The sequence below is a fragment of the Apus apus genome, chromosome 8 (genome assembly GCF_020740795.1).
Source record: "Apus apus isolate bApuApu2 chromosome 8, bApuApu2.pri.cur, whole genome shotgun sequence".
Classification (NCBI taxonomy): Eukaryota; Metazoa; Chordata; class Aves; order Apodiformes; family Apodidae; genus Apus; species Apus apus.
The window spans coordinates 23530114-23554995 of record NC_067289.1 but is presented as its reverse complement, the minus strand read 5'-3'; the positions used below and the strand labels follow the sequence as shown (position 1 = coordinate 23554995).

The window sequence follows — 24882 nt, the reverse complement described above, 5'->3', positions numbered from 1 at the left end:
ACTGTTGCAAAACACTGGCCATACATATAAAACACACTGAGACAGTAAGGCGAAGGTTTTCTTACCCATTGCATTGCTGTTAAGCAAGAGAACTCCATGGGCATTGCCCTCTTCTTCAAGAGCCATGTAAAATGGCTGATAACCATAGGAATTCAGTTTGTACTGCACACAAAGTAAAATGCATGTTACTGGGGAAACACTGCAAGCATTCACTTATTTATATTCATTAGTAAACGTAATAAAAAAACAAGACACACTCTGCCAAACATTCAGCAAATAAACTCCAAAATTACCTACTTGAACCCTACATACCTACAAAACATACCTGTAGAAGATCACTTTCTAGCTTCACAATTTGAGTCACACTTGTTCAGACTGACCAGGCAAGAAGGAAAGCAAAGGTTTTTCTACCTGTAAAACTTGCCAATGAGAAAGTGCTCCCTGTGGACAAAACTTGCCCTTTTCAAACAGTAGCAGGTGTCTATATGATCAGGAGATGCTGGTGCCTTTCTGTTATATTTCATTTACTCAAAAATATATTAAAATCTGAACTGGAAATTAGAGCTACAATAAACCACCACTGTTTCACTGGTCATTCCCTGCAAATTGCAAGCATTGTGCTGTCTCGTAGGAAGTAACATGAGTATATGCATAGACATAAGATTTCTGATTTACTTCTGTAATTACTAATTTAATTTCAAGGTAGTAGGATTTTACCTGACTCCTGTCTAGCTTTCAGAATAATTAGCTGGAATAAGGAGAAATGTGCTGTTATTTCTAAGCCATTTGTTGTCTTCTGACATTAACTCAGGGCCTGGTCTTGCTGGTCCTAAAGAGTAGGTTTAGAGAAGACCATTGCCACTGAGACATCATCCACATTCTAAGCCACAATAAATGCAGTCAAAGCCAGTCGGTGTGTCCAGTACCAGCAGACACCCACTGGACTTTGAAGTCCTGTTGAACATCTCCACACATGAGGCTTGCTGGTCCAAAAACCACATTTACTTCTACTTACAGTAGGAGCCTCGTCCCTGGTGAACATTCCCCAGGTGTGCCAGCTCATGTTCCGTCTAAACATGGTGTGCTCAGTCTCTCCAAATCCATAGATATACTGGGATGCTAAGCGGGTAGAAATCTGGATGAACATGTCGCTGAATGTGAAGGTGGGCAGTGCTGAATCCCAGCTGCAATGGAGACAGGGAAATAAGAAAGCAGCTGCAGGGCTGTGTTGAGCTGGTAGACATTTTTTTTTTAGTTTAGTTTTTTTTTTTTTTCTGAAAATCTCAGTCTTCAGTAAAGCTGGAATAAAACTATGGTTATCAATAAAACGTTGAGCACATGACATGGAGATGTCTGAGAATTTGAATCACCATTTAGAGACACACAGTCCTCTGTGTCACTCAGAGATGTACATTATGCACAGGCATTATGCATGGCAAGTCGCATCATATATTGGCAATTTAGTGAGAAAATGTTTTTCAGGACAGTATGATCATATTTTCTTCCAAGACTGATCCTTAGTGCCACGTGGAGTATAGTAAGTAAGATGCTTTTACAGTTAACTGGAATTTTTGTGCAGATTACAATGAAACTGTATTCACAGGTCATATTCATTTGCTGTAATTTGCATCTCTGCAGTTGGAAACTGAGCTGTAACCAGATGATGCTGTGCCAGAGAACTTCATCATTCTAGGAGGCTGAATGGCAGTCTGAAGGATTGCTCTGGTTGGCAAAAGGGAACTCAGCTTGCAATCAACTTTTGAGTACTTTTAAAAATGCCATAGGAATGATTTTTTGGGAAAAAAAAAATAATAAAATAACACAGACAACTGCTAACATTATAGTGCTCCATTTTCTAGCTCTGACTTAAGCTTAATCAGAAAGAAATTAAGCTCCTGTCAGACTTACTAGGTGTCATGTTAACAAAATCCGTCTGCCAGTTGAGACACTACTTTCCTCTTTTTTCTTTTTTTTTTATTATTTTCCTAAGAATTCCCCAAAACATAATCAAGTTATTAATTTACTGATCTGTGCCGTGGTCACCTAAGGAAAATTTTAGAAAGTGCAGAAAATGATTCTGTCTCCCAGAGCCTTGGGAACTACACAAGAAACAGCCTTTGGAGTTGTCCATGTTCTGCCCTTCTTAGCAAGGGTCAGACTATAAAGTGACAGGAGAGAAATCTTAGAAAACAAGAAAAAACAGGAGGTTTCTCAGGGCACCTTCTCCATCCTGCCCCTGGCCAGTGCTCTCCTACAAGGTGATGGTGAAACCATCTCCTCTAGAGCAGCATCTGGCGTTTGGCAGTCAGAGCCATTTGGGGGGAAGGATACAAAACTCAGCCTTGAGGTATTGAAAACGTACTACACAAAAAAACCCGGTTTGGCTAGAAAAGAGCTACCAAAACCAAGTGAAATAAAAGAAAAAGGCTGTGGCTCACATGACTGCTCCCGTGCTTCTGCGCCGAACCTGAATCCCAAAAGGTTTCAGCTGGAGGGACACGTCGTAGAGCCGCCCCTTCTCCGTGCTCGCGGGGGAGCGCGGCAGGTTTAGCGGCACCGGAACCTCATATCGGGCATTCTGATAATCATAGATCTGCCAAGCAGAAGTCAGGTTGCTTCAGTGAATGAGCTTTTGGAAACATTATCTATAGTGGTAGAAGTCTGAGTCAGTCACAATGAGTACAGAATATTGCTGAAAATATTTGTGTGCTTTCTCTCAATAAATAGTCTTTAACCAATTCTTTCACAGTTTTTGGTTTGGGAAAAAAACACAAACCTAACCTGAAGGATTTATTTTGGATCAGGAATGACTTGTGGATTTATATATATGTTTATATATAAATATATATTTAAGTATATATTTATATATCTTTTATATATGTATATATGTGTGTGTATATATATGTATATGTATTAATTTAAAGTATATACCTATATTAAAATATAGATATGTGTGTATGTGTGTGTGTGTATATATATACATATACATCAAAGTATGGTAAATACCCTTCTGATTAATCTTTTAGCCAACTTTTAAGAGATTCTTTCTAAAGTTTTCTGTCTTCAGAAAACTGACAGAAGTTTGTTTTTGATGCCTGATCATTTCAAGGCATGACATTTGAGCATTATTAAATGCACAGTAATAAATGACAGTCCAAACAATGGTGTATTAAGAAATTCAGAAGTAGAATGATTAATGCAAAAATAAATTGTACAGTCATGATAATGCTTATAGATAAATTTACCTCTATACTAATAAAATGTTCTTGGTTCCAGTGTTTCTGATTGACATTACACATATACATTGACATTATACCTTCGATTAATTTCATTTGCTTGTATAACTGAATGCAGAATTATAGGATTAAAAAAAAGATGTGAGCCAAGAGTACTAAAAACTACTTGATTAGAAGTAGAAATGCATTTAGACAAATGTGCTACTGTCTATGTAATATAAAATTGACTATAAAAAGCCCTTATAATTTCCATAAATAAATCTTTAACAATGGGACGTTACACACTCATAGAAAGTCTGAAATGACATTACCTTAAATTGCAGCATGTTGTTGAGGTGGTATTTCACCTCCAAGCGCAGTGTGCTAATTGGTTTAGTGAAGTTATCATTAGCTCTGTTCTTGTTGCTGTTTAAGATGAGGTTGGCTGTAACACCTGACGAGGTGTATTCTACTTTGTCTGCAGAGTAAGCATTGGCAGAGCTGTAATAGCAGGCTGGAACATCAGGGTTCGATGGTTCTGGCTGCAAACACAAGTTACAGGTTAGTGAGCTACCCTGGCCTGCTCTATCTTTTGTTAGTTATTAGCATGGATTCCAAAGCTCCCATTTTTATCAGATATCAGCCAACTGTAGAATTTGGGAAAAAGCTTAATGCACCTATTTAATAAAGAACCCACTGTTTTCTACACTAAATCAGCCATATGAAAACAACACTGACAAGGCTGTACAATAATTTAGTCAGGAAACTGAATCTTCAGACAAGAGAGGTGGCTGTTACTTCCCTGTATCTGGGATCTTCAGCTTTGTCTCACAACATATTTTAGTCTTGACCTCTTGTAATTCCTAAGACTTCCTCCCTTTTAATCCCAGTACTCTCTGGTTCACACAAGAGGATGCATCCAATACCCATTATATATTCAGGCAACATCAGATGAGATCTTTCCACTGGCTTTATTCATATGAATGATCCTTAAAATATCCATTGAGAACTACATCCTATTTATCTAAGATCTCCTAAGATCAGAATTACTTACAGTTTCCTGTTACACTTGACCATAAACACTCAGCCTGGGTATCCTGAGGTTAGATGAGCTGCTGGAGGTTAATGCATTAGCCTGCCACCTCTGGACACTCTCCATCAATCCTGCCTAGTTGTTCAAATTAAACTACGTCTGCTCTGCACATCTTAATTGCTAATGAATATTTATTCACCTGTCGTCACCAAAATCAAAGTGCCTTTCAGCCTGAGCAAGGGTTCAGAACATACCCCATCCATAATTGCACCAGAGTTCCAGTTCACAGGAAAAGTCATTCCCAAATTACAAAAAAAGTATTCCTAATAGTGCAACAAAATCAGGGCAGTTCATCACCTGCTTCAGCCATTGCTAGGTCAACAAGAGCCAACAGGGAATGTTGGCCTTCATGCCTAGGATAGGACTTTAGATTTGGAGGACCAGTTCAGTCAGAAGCCTCTGCAGAAGGCACATGGCTTCTGTGAGTTTATGGCCATGGGATAGTCATGAGTGAAACTATGTAGTAAAGAACTGCAGGCTGGGGAGGAGGAGTTGGAAATACCTCCTCAACATGGATAGAAACAATAAGGTTTGCATATGAACCAAGATTTCAGGGGGGTCAAGGATTTCCTCTCAAACTGAGATCCAGAGGAATTGGTTTGACTTAAAATGTGCTTCAGTGACTGTGAAGGTGAAGCAGAGGGGATGAGTCTTGCAGGGCATGGTGCCAGTGAGGCAGATGAGGTAGAGGAAGATGTTGATCTCAAGCCTTTTCTATTTTTTCATTGTATCATCCTGTCTTTTAAAAAATACCACATTTTCCCTCAATTCCTGCTATGCTTTGGAAGAACTCATGCAATTGCCAACTACCTTAGTTTAAGTGAAGTCAGGTCAGCTGACATTGGTACCCCCATTTTATTTAAATCTGACAAGTCTATCAGGCTACTTTTCCCACTGTAAGAACTATAAATAGAAAGCTTTGATTTTGGAAACGTCTGTCTCATTAGCTTAGAGAAATAATTTGTGCTTACTTCCCAGACACAGCCGAGTTGTTCACATTTTTCTTGTGTTGGATTGGGACTGGGATAACAATTAAACCTTTCATTAATACTCTGTTGTTGTGTCCATTTCACTGTGTAAGATTTTCCCAGTTCAAGTTTAAGTCCTGCTATGTGAGCGACCTATGAATATTAAACAACAGTTATTACATCCCACATCACATCTATAATTTCCTTCAGTCAGCAGAGATGCCGGTTCTCTGGAACAATCCATGTTGCTACATGGCAACTCACAAAAAACCCCATCCTGTATGATTTGATGCTGCCTCAATTTTACAAATGCACACAACTAATATTCTTGCAGATAAAATCTGAAAAAGTAAGAATCTAAACCCATGGAGTCGATCCCACAGCTTTCTTGGAAGCAAAGGGGAATAAAGGGCATCGCTCCTTTACATTTTGAACTATGAATGCGATAGGTAAGAAAACCTTTAATTGTGATTAAGGAACTGAGGTAACATAATAGGTAACTCAGGTGCTTGTGAAGAAGAAAGGGGGTGTACAGTGCAAGTTCAAAGCAATGTCAGCACTATCCTTCTTGTGGGAAGGCACTTCCATGAATGCTTCCCACTAGCAGCAGCATGTTGGGTTGCTTTGCACATCAACAGTCTTACTGCTTTCCTGTGTTCACCCTGTGAAAAAGTCTATTATGAAGTGATAAAAGAAGTTTAAACAGTGTGCTTGAATTTATTTTTTTTTTTAATAAAAATGCACACCATAAATAATTTGAGTCCTCCTTCATTGTAAAACAAAATCACAAAGCTGTTCCTCATCTCAGTAATTAATTTTTGCTACATGAATAACTGCATAATTAAACTTTCTGTTCCACTGAGGGGCTGACAGCAAAACTTAGATGCAATTTCTATGCAGCTGAATTGAATGCAATTGCACTTTTGTTCTGTAATAAAATACAAGACATATTCTGTTGAAATGACATCAATACTGGGTACTCTCTTTAGCAATATGTAAAATAAAGGTGATGCAATTTAAAAATGTTTACTTCCCCTTTCCCTGTTTTTGTTTTACCTTTGCTAGGGAGTCATAGGTGACTTTGAGTGGATAATTTTCCTCAACATTGTTCTGAGATACAGTAACTGTCTTTACTTCCTGGGGCACTCCCAATATCTTGATTTCTTCAAATTTCAAGTTGTTTGGATCGATGTATTTGCTGTTTATAGCATTCATTTGTAGAACGTTCTGGGGGGGGAAAAGAAAAAAAAAAAGAAAAAAGTGATCACATTCTTATAAAAATACCTGCCAAAAATCCTTATTTGACTTTTTTCTAATCAAATCATCATACTGTAGCATAAAGTAAGCAAATACTTTTTTCATAACATTAATTATTGCCCTAGTTGTTCACACAATAATGCTGTTCTAGCTTGTGTATAACATGCCTCACAGTTGTACTTCAGTTTCCTTTTTCTTTTTTTGCTTTTTTGGAAATAAAAAAAGGCTGGCACGTGCCTGTGGCAGGGCAGATAACCTCTACACAACTCTGATCTCTCTGGGTTCTAACAAGTGAAGGTTCACATTCAGTTTTTCTGATAACAAAATTCCTGTTCAATTCAATTGCATTCATTATTAGTAGATTAAGAGTCCAAAGAGCAGAACTGTACCATGGCTGTCAGATATGCCAGTGCATAACTTTCTTCTTACTCCCCATGTGAAAGTGTATGTTAATTTTTAATTCAGTATCATTACAGTCAACTGATGACTTGGTTAGGAGAGTTTCAAACTCCAGTAGTAACTGAGGTTTCTTACCTACAAATGATTGTATGATTATGTGATTGTATAATTATTATAAAAAGAAATAATGAACGCATGTGCTTCCACCCTTTATTACTTTGCTTCCCCTCCCATGTTTCTATTCATTCTCTCTCAGTTGTTGCCCTGCTGTTTCACCATGGCAAGGGAAGAAATACTTTTATTAGATTCCATTATTGTGCAAATGGTTTGTTATCATATTGCTTGAATTCCTTGCCATATGGTAGCTCCAGTCAATATAAAATAGAAAGACTATCTGGACTTCACTCTGCCAGAAATTGATCCTGCCAAGGCCGTGTCTGTTTTAAAAAATGAAGAAAATAAAACATAGTCTTGAAGTAGATTCAGTGGGTTCAGACAAGGTGTAGGTCTCCTTCTCACTCTTTGGAAATAGCTATATTTTTACACTGTAAAAGATTTATTTTTTTAAATTTCCAAGATTTCAAGGGTCACAAACACTATACAACTCCTTTTGGACTCTGCTTTAACTGTCAATGATGCCTTGTCTTTCACTTGCTGAATAAATATTGCTGCAGTTTGCTATGTGAAAAAGGAATCCTTCAGACCCTTCTATTAACTGGGAGAAGAAAAGACAAATAGCAGATTTTCATCCCAGTTAAATTCCAGTAATTTGAACATGCCTCCACCTTGACTTTTGCTTCTCAGGAAATACAGGAGACTAAGAAGGGAGAAAAGAATGTCCTTTGAAGATACTATTGATAAAAATCAAACATGAAAATGAAATACTTACATTGGAAACTGTAAACTCATAGTAAATGTAGGCTTTGCTGTCAACTGTACCTAAAAGGTAAAGAAAGAAGTGACATTTGCAGTGCAGAGGGGAACAGCATTAAAACCAGGACTGTGCCACAGCTAAAGACCTATAAATTGCTAATTAGCATCATTACTGCACTCAGAGGCTGCACTGAGCAACTCAAATATTTACTAATGTTTCCTTGAGGAACTGAACTTTTTTTTTTTTTTTTCCTTAGGCCAGTCTCCTAGAACATTTAATTTTCCAACTTTATCAAAATATTCACTGAAGTCAGCTTTTCTAAAGTGTACTAATTGTTTAATTTACTGTTACTCCTTCTTAGCCTTCCTTAAAAGCAGATGTATGGCTCAAAGTTCATCCATTAAAATACCCCAAATAAGCACTTTTCCTGCAAAAATGAGAATAATAATAATAAGCTATGGCATGGAACCATAAGAGAGGACATAACAGGCCACTGGGAAAAAGAAAAGCAAAAGTTGAGTCAATGTGTCATTTGTTTTCCAAGTATGAAAAGAAAAATATTGTCACTGAAACAAAGTGTAAACAGTTTCCCTGAAAAGGCTGCAACCTGTAAGTCTGGGGCAGGAAATAACATCCTAAGATGTTTTATTGTTTTGTTTCTCAACTGAAGTGAGTAGAATAACAGCTCAGTTATTTTAGGCTGTGACAAAGGAGTCCATACAGCTGTCACCCACACACAGAGCAACCACCCAAGGCTTCAAATATTGATGGCAGCAGTAATCCCCCAAATCACAGCTTGATTTCTTGAAAGTGTCCCAAACAACCACAAAATTTTAAGAAAGTAGAGGGTTGAAAGTTTTCCTGGGATGCTTAAAACACCAAAGGGGAGTTATAGAGGTTGAATGCATAATGTAGAGGACAAGGGAGCTGTGCAATTAGGAAAGGGAGATGCACTTTGGAAGCCCAAGAGTTGCTTGTTTTCATGGAAGCTGAGTCAGAGCTCCGGGCCTTTTACAAATGAAACAAAAAGATTGTGACTAAGGATAAAAGTAGCTTTTGGTAACTGGAGGATAAACTGGAGAAACTGGACCTCTAAAATACCTAGAAGAAGGTGGTTAGTTGTATCAGAAGATAGAGGTAAGAAGGCAGCAATTCAGATTCCACCTGTGGAAGGACAGTAGTGAAATTAATTCACATGGGAAAATCTGTCATCTCCTGAACATCTGAAGATGTCTCCTGAAAACATGCATCCATAGTTAGACACCTTCTGTATAAAATACCCCCAGGTATCACTGTCTGCAGGATCTCTGCCTAATTTGTGGGAGTTTTCATTTTTATCTCAATGGTAATATTACTTTGACTTCATTATTATCTGTACATTCTTACTATTGCAGATTTTTCTGTTTTCTAACCTACATTTATTTCAGTGCAGCTGAGGAAAGCTCTGACAGTTTTGCCACAGCAGTCTATGGATAGAGTAGGACAGGAATTAGAGAAGATTGGGTCTACTTGAAATGCAGCAGTATGAGCTGACACACACGAGAAACCAAAGTCCTGAGCTCTGAATGTCATGGTTCATTGCAAATAAAATCAGTGAAATACAAGTCCTTAAATAATTTTCATACAAGTGTGACTATTTTGTAAAAGTTCTTCAGAAGATCATTTCAGAATAACCCTTTGAACAGCTCACTGACTTCTCTAAAAAGTATATAATACAAAAGCAGCCTAAAGGATTTAAGTACCCCAAATCTTTTTTAGTTTAATGGAAACAAGATGCCTAACTAAATCCTTGGAACTCCCACAGAAAAATCCCACAGGTCAAGATGCTTCATTTTTCAAAATTTCTTTCATCTCAAGGTTAAAATGAAGAATATATGTATAGATAAATCATGGAAAGGTTCTTTCCATTGCTCTAGGATGAACTCTGCCTTCCTTAGACAGACATGTATTCCAAAAGCATTAACTTTACTGAAAGCCGAAACCTTAAATTAGAGGTTTAACCTTGAATTAGAGGTTTGTGTCTTTTTTTTTTTTTTCCTGCTTGTATTGTATTAAGTTGCAACCTTAGTCTTACACTAGGCAAAAGGTCTGTGTGTTTTAAAATTGTTTGACAGAAAAAAGCTGGTTAGGTAAGTATTGTTGATGCCAGTTCATGACAAGAGGTGAGGTTGACAGGCTTTGGCATAATCATAGTGACTATCCCACAGGGAAACAAATTCTCCAGCAGCTTCACTAAAGGTGAGGTTGGCAACATGACAACTTGAGCCTGGACACCCTTGCTCGTGTGCTTATAGCATGCTGTGGAAACCAGATGGCATAAAAAACATTGGCTCCAATACTGCACTTTTGAGTTAAAAAAAATCTGTTGTTTTCACAAGCAATTTAAATAATTTCAGAGAGTTAATAACAGTGCTAGTTTTTCATCTTCTATCAATTCTTAGAGTCAAACACTAATTACATGTGTTCTTGCACCCATTGAAACTAATTAGGAGATAGTCACATGTTTCCACTTGAAAGTGGTGAAAAAAATAAGTGGTCAAGCAGTAATAGCAACTTGATAGCTCCATGAAATCATCAGGAACATTGAAATTTGTATATATGAATGCTTTGCTAATCATACTTATTTTACTATTATAACTGCTTACCTGTGGATTCTCCATCATCCCAGAACAAGTTCCCAGAAGCAGCTTGGTTGTCATCCAGAGCAATTATAAGTCCCATTGGATTCTTGCGACTGTGGAAAGAGAGACTCTGTCTCACATGTCTATCAAATACCTAAACAGTCTTAACAGATCCTTCAGGTTACAGAAGTGACACTCAACAGGGTTGCAATACTTTGAGAATTGTCTTAGATTAGCCCTTGGTTGTCTTTCTTTTTCATGCAAGTGGACTAAAATACATGGCTGTGTTTGTTTGCTATGCAAACAAACCTGTAATTAATCATTGAACTTGCAACATAAGCAGCTGTGGAAGTGAGATGTGGCTCACAGTTCTACCCATATTTAAAGGGGAAAATGCTACATAGACTGGGCTGCTGCTGATTGGTGAAAGTCCTCAGCCCAGCCTTGAAAAAAACCCCACAAAAGCATTTGGTTTTGAAGCTTACCTTGCAACTGTTGTGCTAGCTGGCTGTTGAGTAGGGTAAACATAGCCTCCTCTCAAATGGAGTCCCATTTTGTCTGCTGGCAGGTGCAGGTAAGTCCACTGTTTTCTGATGAAGATTTTTGCCCCCTTATTGACAGGGATGTACAAGAGAACAGGCACGTTGCATTAGTCACTGCTGTGAATGGTTTCTGAAGTCCTAAGTTTCATCTCAATGCTTCCTTCTAGAAAAGGCTTGAGTTATGTGCCAATGGGCACATAAAGAAAAAACAACCCCATATCAACATGAGTAAATGCTAGAAATCTGCATCTCCCACTATTTGCTTTGGGCTCAGTCAATGAAGAGCAAGTTCTGTTGGGACTTTGACATTAATATAGGAATCTGATTGAGCAATATCCTTTTTTTACCTATCAAAGGGATCATCACAGCAACAGGAAAATTATTTGCAGAAATGAGATTAGTAAAGAATCCTTGCTCATGTATTATGATTATAATTATTCTATTTCATTTTATTTTAAAAATGGTCTTTGCTAAAGTTTCCCCTTAACATCCCTTCCTGGTTTCTGCACTATATTCCTCACCTCTGTGCATTTTCTTGAGGCACTGATTCATGCACTTGCCCCACCACCCTTCAGCCCCCATCTCTCCGTTTCCTTCCCTTGGGGAAGTCCTTGGGGACTGTCCCCAAAGCAAGGCTGACAATCTCATTTTGTTATAGTCATTTAGAAAAATCTTCCCATTTACTTACTGTATCATACTCATACCAAACTGCATCAGGAATATATGCTCTAGTTTCATTCACACCCTGAAAAGTGAGCAAAGAAACAACTTTAGCATTTGAAGGCAATTTGATCAAATAAACTAAACCTTCCAATAAAACTGAAGTTCACGTTGAGAAAATAATTGATACTCCTCTTCACTGTTTTCTTTAATGGTTTTATGATGATGCCCAGAAAGGGAGACAGTAATCCAAGTACAATTCCTGCAAAGCCACTGGGAGACAACTGAGTCACTGCTCTACAATGCAGCAGCTCATTGCATGCAGCCCATAGTCACAATGCTTCAAATCCAGTGGCTCAGCCCCTATCCACAAGTATCTCCATATATCTTCTTTATTTTCACATTTTTTTGGGCTGGCATCTTTCAGAATCTTGCTTCCATTTTATGTATTTTAAAAATGTTTTGTGTTTCTTCCTGGCACATGTGTTACTGGCATTAACAATCATAATTTATAAGATTCTGCCACAGAGTAAGACACAATCTATTTGATTTCTTGTTGCATCACAGACAAACTGAAATGCAGCAAGAGAAGCTGATTTGGAAGGAAATTCAGACATGTTACAAAGTTGAGGTGAATCAGAATATGAGGCAAGATGACTCTGACTCCCTAGAGGACTGGAAAATAGGAGTAGGATTTAATAGCAGAAAGTGTAAGATTCTCCATTTGAACAGTGTTAAAAACACGCTGTGGGCTCTCCCACTGGAAACAATAAATGGAAGAGGGAAAAACAACAAAAAAGAAGCAAAACCTGTGTTTCTAAGGAATCCATCAACAGCCTTAAGTCAGTAATGTGATATACCAATAGAAAAAAACCCGAAACAATCTAAGGATGCAGCAAAACCCATGTTTGCACTGGAGATAGAGCTGTGTTAATGCTAATAAACATGACCCTCTGCAATCTCTTTGCCAATAGACTTTACAGGTCTGGTCAAGACAGAAGAGTTCAAACTAATATAGGTCCAGAGCAAATTTCCTGGGATCCTCAGGGAAATGGCAGAGCTTACTTTTGCAGTTCAGCTTGTTCAGCATAAAAAAGAAGGGACTGTGATTTCAGTAGGAAATGCACCTATAGTAAAGGAGCTATAATCTTCAACCTGAAGAACATAATCTTCTCAAGACTGAACAATAAGGGCTCAAAACTGGAAGGTGGTTTCTAATCAGAACAATAAAGGAGCGACAGGAATAATATAACTTGGGGACTTCATGCTGCGGTTCCCTGCCAGAGAAAAGAGCTGAACTGGTGACTCAATGTGTCTTTCTGCCCTGTGAAGTGGTGATGAGGTAGACACCAAAACAACCAAACCTACCGGATCAAGTACAGGGGAAATAAGCAGGCCAGGACCCCACAGGAATTGCCTATCAATGCCCCAAGTCTCTTCATCAGTGTAGAACCTGGGCACAGGGGAAGAAGATAACAATAGCTGTTTTGTAATTAACTATGCCATCAGCAGCAAGCCCAGTATTTCAGGGTATTGATTGTCCAGAATCAACCTGAGGATGAGAAGCTAAAGTCTTCCTTCAGCAAGTATTGTCTACATATGTGTGAAAAATGTGGCTGTTCATGTGTTCTCAAACCAACTTACTCAAGAGTATCCAGGCAAGGAATCATATGTTCTTATACAATTATATGTATATTATATATACAATATAATTTTTATTAACTGACTATAACATGTCATAGCAACTCATAAGAGTGACAGACACACACACATATATATATATATGTGTGTGCAGAAATTACAGATGGTTTCTGATTATTCTTTTGATTACTCCAAAATGGTATTCCATGAATTGGGAAGTTGTCTATATGTATTCCAATGCACATTTTAACAGACTACATCAGGGTTTTTTTTATAGTCTCTAATAATATTTAATATATCTGATTTTTTTATTCCTATTTATAAAATTATCAGAAAGGCTGATGAATAAACTTACTCATGCAAAACTGGCCGTACGACTGTGTCCCCTTGAGTATGAGCTTTATAGAAGAGTGTGTACAGATAGGGCAGCAAAGTGTAGCGAATGTTCAAGTAATACTTGGAGGTTTTCACCAAGACTGAATCAGGTCCAAATGCAACTGGATCTTGAGACTGAAAACAAATATCAGATGATGATGATGATGATGATGATGATGATTATTATTATTATTATTATTATTATTATTATTATTATTATTATTATTATTATCATTATGACCATAGTTACACAGAAAACACTGAATGTGAAACATGAAAAGTGGCTGCTGTTTCAGAGAGGTAGAAATTCCGTGGTGCACATCTGCACAGCATTTGCCTTCCGGGTGGCGTGACCTTAGGTCCTACTTCTCTGGGCTCCCTGTTTTGCACTGCACACTCCTCCTTGCCCATCTGCAAGGAGGTCCCATCAGGGTTAGGCTGGGTTTCACTCTGGCGTGCAGTCAGGTGTATGCCAAAAGGCTCCCAAGAGCCAGTCTGATGGGTCACACAGCAAGGAGTGCTTGCCCTTGGTGGCAACCACAACCAAGGTGATGAAACTGTTGCCAAATAAGTGTAGTGCCAAGTAGATGCAATTAACTCTTATGAAACTGAGCCTCTCAGACCTAAGATTTCATAAGGAGAGCTTAAGGCTCTGCTGTTTTCAAACTGGTCAGCTAGAGCATCATTATTGGTAGTCATGATTACTAGTGACACTGTTAAAGGGTAGTGTAACACAAAGCATTTTGTAAGAGAAAGTGAAACTTACCACGAAACCTTCTGCATTGTGATTCCTGGAAAATGGGTAAAATGCTCCTACTTGCATCCATCGTCTGCAAAGTTCTTCCGTGGTGTTGTCAAAGAAACCACAAATATCTGCTCCAATCTTTAAATGAAACCAGAAAGTGTTGGGTGTTTATTGTGCTGCACGTCTAATCTCTACATAAAGCTTCTATATTTCAGAGATGCATTCATTCAACCTTAATTGCTGGCCAGATTGACCAAGCCAGTCAATGTATTTGTACCTTTCTTCTTTCAAATTCAGCTATGTTGTACACAAAGTCAAACAGTTTACTAGCTACTGCCCTCCCTGGAGGTGTTCAAGGCCAGGCTGGATGAGGCCTGTGCAACCTGCTGTAGTGGGAAGTGTCCCTGCTCATAGCAGGGAGGTTGGAACATAAAGCTCTTTAAGGTCCCTTCCACCCTTCACCATTCTTTGATTCTGTGATTGTTCTATTTCTTCCAAACCTTTATCTTCCTGCTTGGTGCTAACATGCATACATTAGGAAAAAAATCTCAAACATGAAACACAAATAATGGAAAGGAATTTGGCTATTTCCCTTAGAAATGGATGTCTCTATGTCATTTGAAATAAGGAAAACACCAAAGTGTTTGAAGGTTACTTGAAGTAACAGGTACTTGGGACATATAAGATTATATGTATTCACAGTTACTATGTATTTCATGTATCCACAGTTCTCTCACCATACACACACAGGCTCAGTAATAAGTGGCCTAAATGAAAAATTAATAATTGGGAAAAAAAAATGTTAAATCCAAATTCCTAAAGGGGATTAATTTGGAGCTGAAAATGTAAGACATCTAGATAGGGCCTGATGAGATAATCTGTTATAACAGAGGCAGAGTTACTGATTATCCATGTTTTTAAAGGATGGCACAAACTAATGTCATACATAAGGAAATCCAAAGAGGTTAAACTCCAGCATTCCAGGTATTGCCCATCTTAGATGATCCCATGTTGCTGCATTATCTCCCAGCCAGTGTCCTGTGTGCTTTCCTGATCCAACAAAAGTAGACCTTGAAATAATGAAGCTTCTTTTTCCAGGAAACACTGTCTGGATGGCTCTTAAAAGGAAATGAGACTGGAATTACGTGAAGGAAAAAAAGCAACTCTGACATCAATAGTTTTATATAAGGCAGAATTTCCCTGGCTGATATGCAATAATTTCTCATCCCAGAGATGTGGACTTCTTTACAGTTCACCAGGTGTCTTTTAGCAAAGTTCAAGACATTAGTTTTAAAAAGTCTTTCAATATAGATTTGATAACCAAGGTGTGGCTTTTACTGCCAGCTTCAGTTAGTAGGTTTTGCCTTAGTTGCATTGGCTTAAATGTAAGGCAGGATTTTCCAGGAACTCGGTTCCTTTAGAAGTGAAATCTCTTGCTGTTTTGGAAAATACAGACCATTTACTGTTCTGAAACCTTTTTGTAAAGATTTTAGGATGCATTCCTTACTTCTGTGTTGATATGGCCATAGAATATCCATAAAGACTGTGGACATCATAATGTTTCCCCCACTTCTGCTCTGCATCCATACAAAGCGTCTTGGAAAACATGAGCCTGTCGAGAATATCTTCAATAAAGAAATTAAAATATCACTTTTAAAGTACATTTTAATTAAGAATATTTATAATTTTTAACTTATAGCACATTCCTGACATTGAAGCCCTTTTTTCTCTTTAATGTTTGCACTGAGGCCAGTATTGCTACTACTACAAAAAAAATGTTACTCTTGGCTGTCGGTTCAATTAATCTTTGCTCTGTGACCTTTCCTACTCTTAAGCTTTTCACCCATGCGAGGAATAACTGAGAACTGGACTCTACATTTCTGAATTAACTGACAACACATTGGCAATGCTTACTTAAACCTACTGCTTAATACAAACTATGAAGTCAATTTTAGTTCTGCATCAATCTCAAAAACTACTGATAGTGAAAGAAGATCATTATATTACCAGACATAATAAAGGCAATGATGACATTCAGTAGTAACTTGAAAAGGGGAAAAAAAAAAACAACAGCTATATACACCATACCTTTGACAAGGGCTAAAGTATTCTGGCATTTTCTGTCAATGGTAGTGTTCAGACCCGACCCATAAGAACTACACTAAAATCATTTTGCATCCTTGTAGCCAAATGCACAGTAATGCATTTGATATTTTTTTGATATTTCGCTTTCTGGTTAAAGCAGATGGACTTACTGGGAGTGAAAGGAGGATAGTTTAAGTCATTCTCTGCACATCCCTTTTTTGAGCCTTGAATGAAGTTGGATACTTCGTTCATATCCTGAAAAGATAAGATGTAGAATGTAATAAAATGTCCTCAGTTATGTTTTTCTAACAAAGTCTTATGTTCTGTTCTCCTGCCCTGTAAGGAATATGTGAATAGAACTCGTATCGTGCAATTGGGCAAGAACGATATAACTTCCAATATTGATCTAGTCCATTCCTGTTTGAACACTGGTCTCAGTGTTGCACAGACCTCTATATGCAGGTGAGCATCACGTCACAAAAGCTACATCTTATCCCTCCACAGAAAGAAACTGCAAGAGGTGCTGGAGTACGTTGTCCCTACCTATAACCAACTCCACACATCTCTCAAGGAAAAGTGTCTTTGGTGGAGGGTGTCTCTGGATAGACATGCAGAACCAGCAAGTCTACAATGTTACCTTCTGTCAAAACACACAAGGTGACTAGATATTCTTAAACATCTCCTTCATAATACCTTCCAGGCCACTACATTTTAAAATTTTGCTGTCCCCTTCCACAAATACTTTATGTGGTAGTGATGTATCTCTGTGTGCATCCTTGAACCTGCTGCAGGAGACACATGCATGGAAGAAGAGAGCAAATTCCTCATGGGGACACTGCAGTCTGGTGGCCAATTTGCTTCAATCTCTGTCAGAGAGCTGTGCAATCTTACACTTCATAGCTTAACTTGATGGAACCAGAGAGTTGGCAAAAATAAGTGAGAAAAAGTCATTCTATCACATAGCAGCTGAAGGATTGTGTTTTGCCATACAGGTTAATTTAAAATTGTTACAGCTTTTTAAAAAGCATAGCAAAATATTCAGTAGATTCTTGTTTTCTTTCAAAAGATTTATTTAAGTAAAAGGACGTGGGAAAAAAACACAAAAATCATAAAGTGAAGAAGGTATTGAGACAGAGATTGAGAAGTTTAAGTACAGAATTCCTTCAGGCACACACTTTCAGCAGCTTTATTACAGGCTATTCCTTTAAAAAACTAATCCAGTCAGCCCAAATATTCTTAACTTCAGCTTATTTCCATGACCTGCACCTAAAATCCACTGTGCCAGATTGTTTCAGTTATTTTGTGGAAGAATCTTTCAAGGGACCCTTATTTTTCCAAATCCTTCTCTGGAATAGCAATTGCATATCCACAAACTGGAAATTCCATGACCTACTTGGAGCACAGACACATAGATCATATATATTATACTCAGAATCCAGGCTCTGTTTAGCACACACTCACAGACCAGGCATGCAGGTCTCCAAACATTGCCATTCTGAGCACAGGAGTGTGCTGGCATTTGCCTCTAGCAGTGGTTCATCGATTGAAGCATTCTAAAGTGCCACTGAATATTCAAAAAACAGCATGTAGATCATTTAAGTGTCACAATTAATTATTCAAATTAAAATTTAAAATTCAAATCTGAATTGCAAATTCAACACCAGAAGACACACACATCCTGCACTGATTCCAGATTAGTAATAGTAAACATCCCTTTCAAATTCAATTGAGATTGAATTTGATAAACATCTATCCTTGCCTATGTTTTTTCTAAATAAAAATAAAAAAGGAAGTTCTGAATGACTTACAATCCAGATCCCATCATAAGGCACTATGCCATGGAACCGTTTGCACTCATCCACCCACCAGCTAGTGCACTCTGGGTTGGTGAAGTCTGGAAACACAGTTTCCCCTGGCCACACCTGCAATATTAAAAGGGAAATATTAACAAATTAAACTTTTAACGATATTAAAAAGAGTTCACAGGAACATAGAACAGCCCAGGTTGGAAGGGACCTTGAAAGATCATCTGGTCCCACCATTCATGGGAAAGGGAACCTAGATGAGTCTGCACTCTTTCTAATTGCATCTTGAAAACCTCCAGTGACAGGGTCTCTACCACGCCCCTGGAGAGGTTGTTCCAGTGACTGATTATTCTCACTGTAAAACAGGTGCAACTTCTGCATGTGCCTATTGTAGTTCCCATGTGGCTCCACGTGAAGAAAGAACCTCTGTCCTCTTTGTAGCTACTCCTTAAATACTGGAATACTGTGATGAAGCGACCCCCCTCCCCTGAGCCTTCTCTAGGGAGAAAAGACCTCACTCCTTCAGTCTATCCTATCAGAGCAGGTTCTCCAGCCCTCTGACCATCTTCATGGCCCTCCTTTGGATCCTCTCCAGTCTGTCTGCATATTTTTTGAATTGTGGGGACCAGAATTGGACACAGTACTCCAGGGTCAGCCTGACAAGCCCTGAAAAGAGTGGAATGATTAAATCTCTGTGAATGGGGGTGAAGCCCAGGATCCAATTTGCCTTTGTTGCTGCAGTGGCAAACTGTTGACTCATGTTAAGCCTGTTGTCCACCAGGACCCTCCTAGTGAGCTAAACTAGTGCTCTGATGACTTTTGAATGACAAACAGATAGAGTGACATAGCTTGCCTGTAGAAAGAAGGCAGAAAGAATATGAATTTCTTAACTTCAGAGTTTCCAATTGCTTTTCTTTTAAGTTATACAAGGAACATCATACAAGGAACAATACACAACAGAAAAACATCTCCATTGAAGTTAAAGTTGTAAATTGAAAGGATAATGTGCGAGGTGGCTTTTCAGTCAATACTGACAATCAATAGGAGTTGGCTGATGAATTGTCCCCTGAGCCTTCAAACTACCTTAGTTTAGGAAAAAAAATAATCAAGGAAGGTTGAGAAGTATCCCATCCTAGACCTTATCAACTTTGTTCTCATTGGTAGGTAACTTTACTGAAAGAAGCAACTTAAGAAAGGAGAGTTTAAAAGGAGCTCCCTGACCCAAATTAAAACATAACAGGGACAACAAACCAAGTTCAAACTCATAAAAACTTGATTACCTCCCCAACTAATGTTGTCACTCCATCTGATTCATTAACCCAGACTTTTTTGCTCTCTCCCCTGACGTAGCTTCCATAGGGGCTACCATCAACCAGCTTTTCTGTGCTGATAGCAGGATCCTGAGAAAAGAGTAGAAAACAAAGACCACAAAGAAATTAGGCAACAAATATAATAATAACACAGAATAAGTAAAGTATAGTAATAGTTATAGTATTTGCAAGAGAAAAAGTTATATGCTTACCAATATGATAATATATTTTTGTCCGTGGTTATGCATACAAGATGCAAAATTAGGGAGATCTTGAAACATCACTTTGTCATAAGTAAAATCTTTCTTTTTCTCCATATAGTCAATATCAGTGACCTGAGCATCCTGAAAGAGAAGGGAGTCCAGCTCTAACAGGATAAGTGATACGTAAAGATTTTGTGTGTTAGTCTAACATAATTTCTTGTGACAATTCCCATATGTCATCCAGTGAATTTACTGTTGGGACTTCACTGCAGCCTGGCACAAAGTCTGGTGTCAGGACCTCTTGCAAACAATGTGCATCACTCCTTATGCTTACAGCCCTAATTGATGGTACCGACACATCTTTTGTGTCTAAAAAGAGTTGCATTTAACATTAACAGAATTTAATTTAATGTGTATATTATTTTCCTTTCAAATAGCCCCTAGATGTGTGGCTATTTTATTGCTTAACTTCAAGAGCTATCCCCTTAAATCCAAACATTTCTTCCTCAATTCTTAGCTTAACATGAGAGTGTTTTTATTCTATTTAAGCCATCAGACTAATGTAATCTGAAATCTAATTTTAAATGTTAATTGTACTTTACATTTGGCTGTCAATTAAGAATAACATATGGTTCCATAACTGTCTACAGGACAATTAAAAAATACATTCATGGAGTAAGTAACATGATAAAAGCATATATTTGGGAAGTATAACTGAAAAAATGTTACAATAAGGTGCTCAAATAAAACTTACTGTAATTAAGCTACACCGTGTCCCACATTCTGCTAATTGGTCTACTATTAAAATGCACAAAGACCTTTAACACCAGCAGCCTGTGAGTTAGGAACGTACTAATTTAAACTGATGTGAAATGAACCAGTTGCAGAACACCATGGTCAGGATCTCTGGGTCATTTCTGCTGCAGACCTCTGCCTCCACGGGGTTGCTGCCCTCCTCAAGCCCCATACTTACATAAGGGAGTCCAACCGCCCTGTTCCTCTCCACAACTCTCTTCACCTCTTCCAGAGACCCGTAATTCCAGCGGCTGAGCTGGAAGCCCAGGCTCCAGTAGGAAGGCAATAGTGGTAGTCCCACAAACTGCAAGTTGAGAGCAAAAATCTCACTCACCATCAGTGGACACTGTGTGTGTCTCCTCAGTGCCCGTTTCCCTAGATCCATACTCCTTACATCTATTTGAATAATAGACTCCAAGCTTGAGTGTGTGAAACGAGCAGCCCACTCCCAATAAAATGTTACTCTATGATCTTTAACATTTAAGAAACACAAATATTCTGGGATAATGCCCATTCCTTAAAGTGTCACTGAAACCTAAGCAGATCTCAAGAAGTACAGAAGATACCAATCATAGCTTATGACTGAATGATGAAATACTTGTAAGCACATTATCCCACAATATTGCCATATGAACAGGAATTTGTCCTTATAACGAGAGTATGCTCCAGCAAGGAAGGGTAAGTTATTCTATATATAGACCATCTCTAGCTGAAACGATCACTGTGAAAATCTGTCAGGCCATACAAAGAGATTAATTTAGCAGCTGCAGACCTTCTGGGCCTTCAGCTGCTGCATGTTCTCTGCTCCAGCACCTCCAGCAAAAGTAGTGCTTAGGTTTCAGCTACTCCTAACAGGCCAGCTAAGAACATCCACACCCCAGATGAACTCCAATCAGCTATTACTGATGACAGCAGTCACTTTAGGGACATACTAACAGCTATTATTAGTTAAATTTATACTGAGTCATAGTCTCAGTTAATAGATAGTATAGTGAAGACATACTGTCATGAAGAGACAGAAAAAAACCCACCACAAAAATCCCAAGCACTTTAAAAAATACATTATCTCTCCAGCTAAAGGTACCTTCAGGTACTCCTGGACTACTTCCTCTGGAGTGTTCCCCAAGAAGATATAGAAATCAAGGATCCCACCAATGGTTCTGTAGGTCACTGCTGGAGCAGGCTGCACTGCAAACTCTGCCGGGCAAGAGAGCACAAAACAAGCTCTGAATCCATGCTAAAGTAACCGTGGAATTTTCTAAATGATTATTAGAAAAGACAAAAGAGCACACAATAAAAATACCTAAGGAACCCAAACCCATTAATTGAACTGGTAATGAAGGGGAAATGTAATCAGATGACTCCTTTAAATGTCCATATTTCCATTACATTACAGCCTACAGAGAATCAGAAGAAATCCAATGGCTTAACCTTTTCTCTTTTTTTAGTACCACTTTGCAGCCACAAGAGATGGGAAGAGCTCTGCAAAGCACACATGCACACCTACTTTTCTACAGAGACTAAAGGGCATTTACTTTCAAATATTTTTCACTCCAAACTTAGGCTCAGATTCCAGTGTCCTGCATATCTGGAGAGGCTTTGGACAGGTTTCTGACCCTCAGATTTCCAGCACAACCTTCATGTTAACTGTGAGCTACTTACTGCTTAGGTTGTGTGCACTACACTACACTTTTGATTCTAGTCCCACAAGTAATTAAAAAAAGACATTTAATTGCAGTGCTCAGAGCTACAGAAAAAGCTTTCTTACCCATGGCATTGCTGTTCATTAGGAAAACACCAAAGGAGGCTCCAGTGTTGTCTTCCAAACACAGGAAGAAAGTTTGAACTCCATATAAGTTATGCATTGCCTTAAAGGAGAAAAAAAAAAACTAAGCTAGGGAAAATCTAAACAGCAGTTACATGTTCTGGGATCTTTCAAAATACATCACAAGAAGAACCTGAATCTTCTCAAAATAGAGCAACAACAACAATGAAAATCCTGACACTTTCCTACAGCTCCGTTTGCTCTTTCCCAGCATCCTCCTTTATGGGAACATTTTGCATTAAGACATATGTTGCTCCAAATATATAGATAACAGAAGCAAGCAGCTATGATGGATCTCCAGGCAAGTCTGCGTATAGTGCAGTGCTATTTCTGTCTAATACATGTGCACATCAAGGGAACAACAGAACTTGAAGGGTGTTTTCATCACCTTTCACCACAGATTAGATTTTACATCTAATTTTACAAATTTAGATTTTTACATCTAACCTGTAGTTCTATGAATCCTGCAAGGTAATCATTTTTATGTCTAATCTATGGAAATAAGAGAGTGCCTTGCTTCTTTTTTATCTCCTTTCTAATGTGTGGTGTGGGGGTTTTTTTGTTTGGTGGGGTTCCCCCGCCCCCATTATTATTAGCAACAAAAACCTTAGACATTTAAAAAAAAATAAATGGTTACAATAGTTGTGCTTCTTCCCTTGCAAAAGATAACTGAGAACAAATTAAGGAGAAACAGAACTTGAGCAGTTTGAAATTAGCCTAACTTGGTTCTGTTCACTGTTAGTTTAATGAGTCTATGCTCAATAGAGCTATTCAGGTAAGAACTATCTGCAGATCAGAGAAGATAGTGAGAAGGTGTCTCAAGGCAAGGGACAAATTCCAAGTTATTAACTGTTTACATCTAGTGGTGTCACACCCTAGTTTCTGTTACTATAGCTCCTATTTTAGTAAGACACTGAAGTAGTCTGTCAAAGGAAGCCCTGTGGGTTGTTGCTTTATGAAACTAAGGTAAAAGTAATACTCTCACAGTTATTGATAAATTAATGCCCTGGGAAGCATTTTGGAAAGAGACAGCCATACAGACCATAAGTAATAACTGTTAAAGAGAACTTTTCCATAATTTGCTCAGATATAAGGATGTTCACTGAAGCATGTGTCATCTTTACTGAATGCTGCACACAGCAATGCATTAGGATATATTGTTCCTTATTTTCTTTATCAGTAGCAACTGAAGACTCATATATTAATGTTTATCAACTGGTTTTCAACTGCACATCAACACAAAAATAAAAATATTTGTAAAGAGCTATTCCTCAAGGAACTCTGATCAGTACCATCTGGCTCTTAGCAATAACATGCAGTGCCTAGCAAATCTCTGGGGAAAACTCAGTGGTTCTTGTTAATGTGTCTACTGCACCACTGGCTGGGATTCCAGAAGTTATCTGCAAAAATGAAGCTCAATCAAACCAGTCCTTACTCCAGAGGGGCCAATATCCCTGCTGAACATGGGCCAGGTTTTCCAGTTCACATCGTGCCGGTACTGCTTATGCACGTGCTCTCCCACACCATAAATGTTCTTGCTGGGAAGTCTGATGGACAGCTGTAAAAACTGGTCAGCATACTGCAGAGGTCCAATAGTAGTATCAAACCTGATGGGACAATTTAAAAAAAAAAAAAAATTACCAAGAATTGTTGCAATAATTATTTCTACTTCTTTCAGTCAGAGCTGGGTGCCAGGTTGGTGTCTCCACCCAGAGATCTGAAGGAGATGGGAATGGTGCAGGCCTGGAGCACAGCAACATTTGCCCTCCCCTCTTCCACCACAGCTTCCCACTGTGCAGCTGTTGCTCTGACTCCTGAATCCACCTCTGTGGTCACTCACAGCAACGGGGCAGAAGGAAGATTTCTGTGGGTGGGCAGAAACACAATAATAATCCACTCCATCACATTCTGCAAACCCACTGCAGCTTTGGCTTGCTGACAAAAATGAACAAAATCCACTCGAGTGCTGCTGGGCCAGTCACTACCAGGAAAGACAGACTATGGCCACGTGCTCTCAAATAAACTGGGTGTAGATGAGCACAGCTTAAAGTGATAGTGCGACCCTCAGCATGGTTCAGACATTCAGTTTCTGTCTGATGGCTTCCATGTCTCCTGTGGAAAATTCTGCATTAATCAACTGGTGAGCTTTTTAAGGAATGTGAAGTTGGTGGTGTTGAACATATATACAGAGACTACTGCGTATATCTGTACAAATAGAACAAGCCAGAGATCAATATTCCTCCTTTACATCTATTTGCAAAACACACAGCAAAAGTACATTCATTAATAGCATTTCTTCTGTGAACTTAATTTTGTACTCTTCAGCACTCCATTTCATTACAGACAAACAATTCCAATTTCAAACAAAGATTATGAGAGCTTTAAATACTTAGGCAAAACCTAATTCCAGTCCTCATTCCTATGGGTAGCACTCAGCAACTGTTTGGAAACCCGAGCAGAGCTGAGACA

The 24882-nt window shown here is 38.4% G+C and overlaps 1 protein-coding gene across 1 annotated transcript in view; it reads right to left on the bottom strand.

Moving 5' to 3' along the window:
• Positions 1–24882, bottom strand: part of SI (sucrase-isomaltase) — a 51501-nt gene that overhangs the window by 16613 nt on the left and 10006 nt on the right. The window contains exons 7-29 of the mRNA XM_051626269.1: positions 23849–24020; positions 22357–22456; positions 21673–21785; positions 20767–20892; positions 19803–19934; positions 19561–19680; positions 18284–18397; positions 16646–16730; positions 15898–16015; positions 15337–15508; positions 14412–14528; positions 13626–13780; positions 12998–13082; positions 11658–11714; positions 10913–11037; positions 10452–10540; positions 7822–7871; positions 6333–6503; positions 5280–5429; positions 3548–3757; positions 2439–2593; positions 1016–1184; positions 66–162 (exon numbers count right to left, since the gene is read on the bottom strand). Of these exons, the coding sequence (XP_051482229.1) occupies positions 66–162; positions 1016–1184; positions 2439–2593; positions 3548–3757; positions 5280–5429; positions 6333–6503; positions 7822–7871; positions 10452–10540; positions 10913–11037; positions 11658–11714; positions 12998–13082; positions 13626–13780; positions 14412–14528; positions 15337–15508; positions 15898–16015; positions 16646–16730; positions 18284–18397; positions 19561–19680; positions 19803–19934; positions 20767–20892; positions 21673–21785; positions 22357–22456; positions 23849–24020 (2882 nt within the window). The remainder of the gene's footprint in view (positions 1–65; positions 163–1015; positions 1185–2438; positions 2594–3547; positions 3758–5279; positions 5430–6332; positions 6504–7821; positions 7872–10451; positions 10541–10912; positions 11038–11657; positions 11715–12997; positions 13083–13625; positions 13781–14411; positions 14529–15336; positions 15509–15897; positions 16016–16645; positions 16731–18283; positions 18398–19560; positions 19681–19802; positions 19935–20766; positions 20893–21672; positions 21786–22356; positions 22457–23848; positions 24021–24882) is intronic.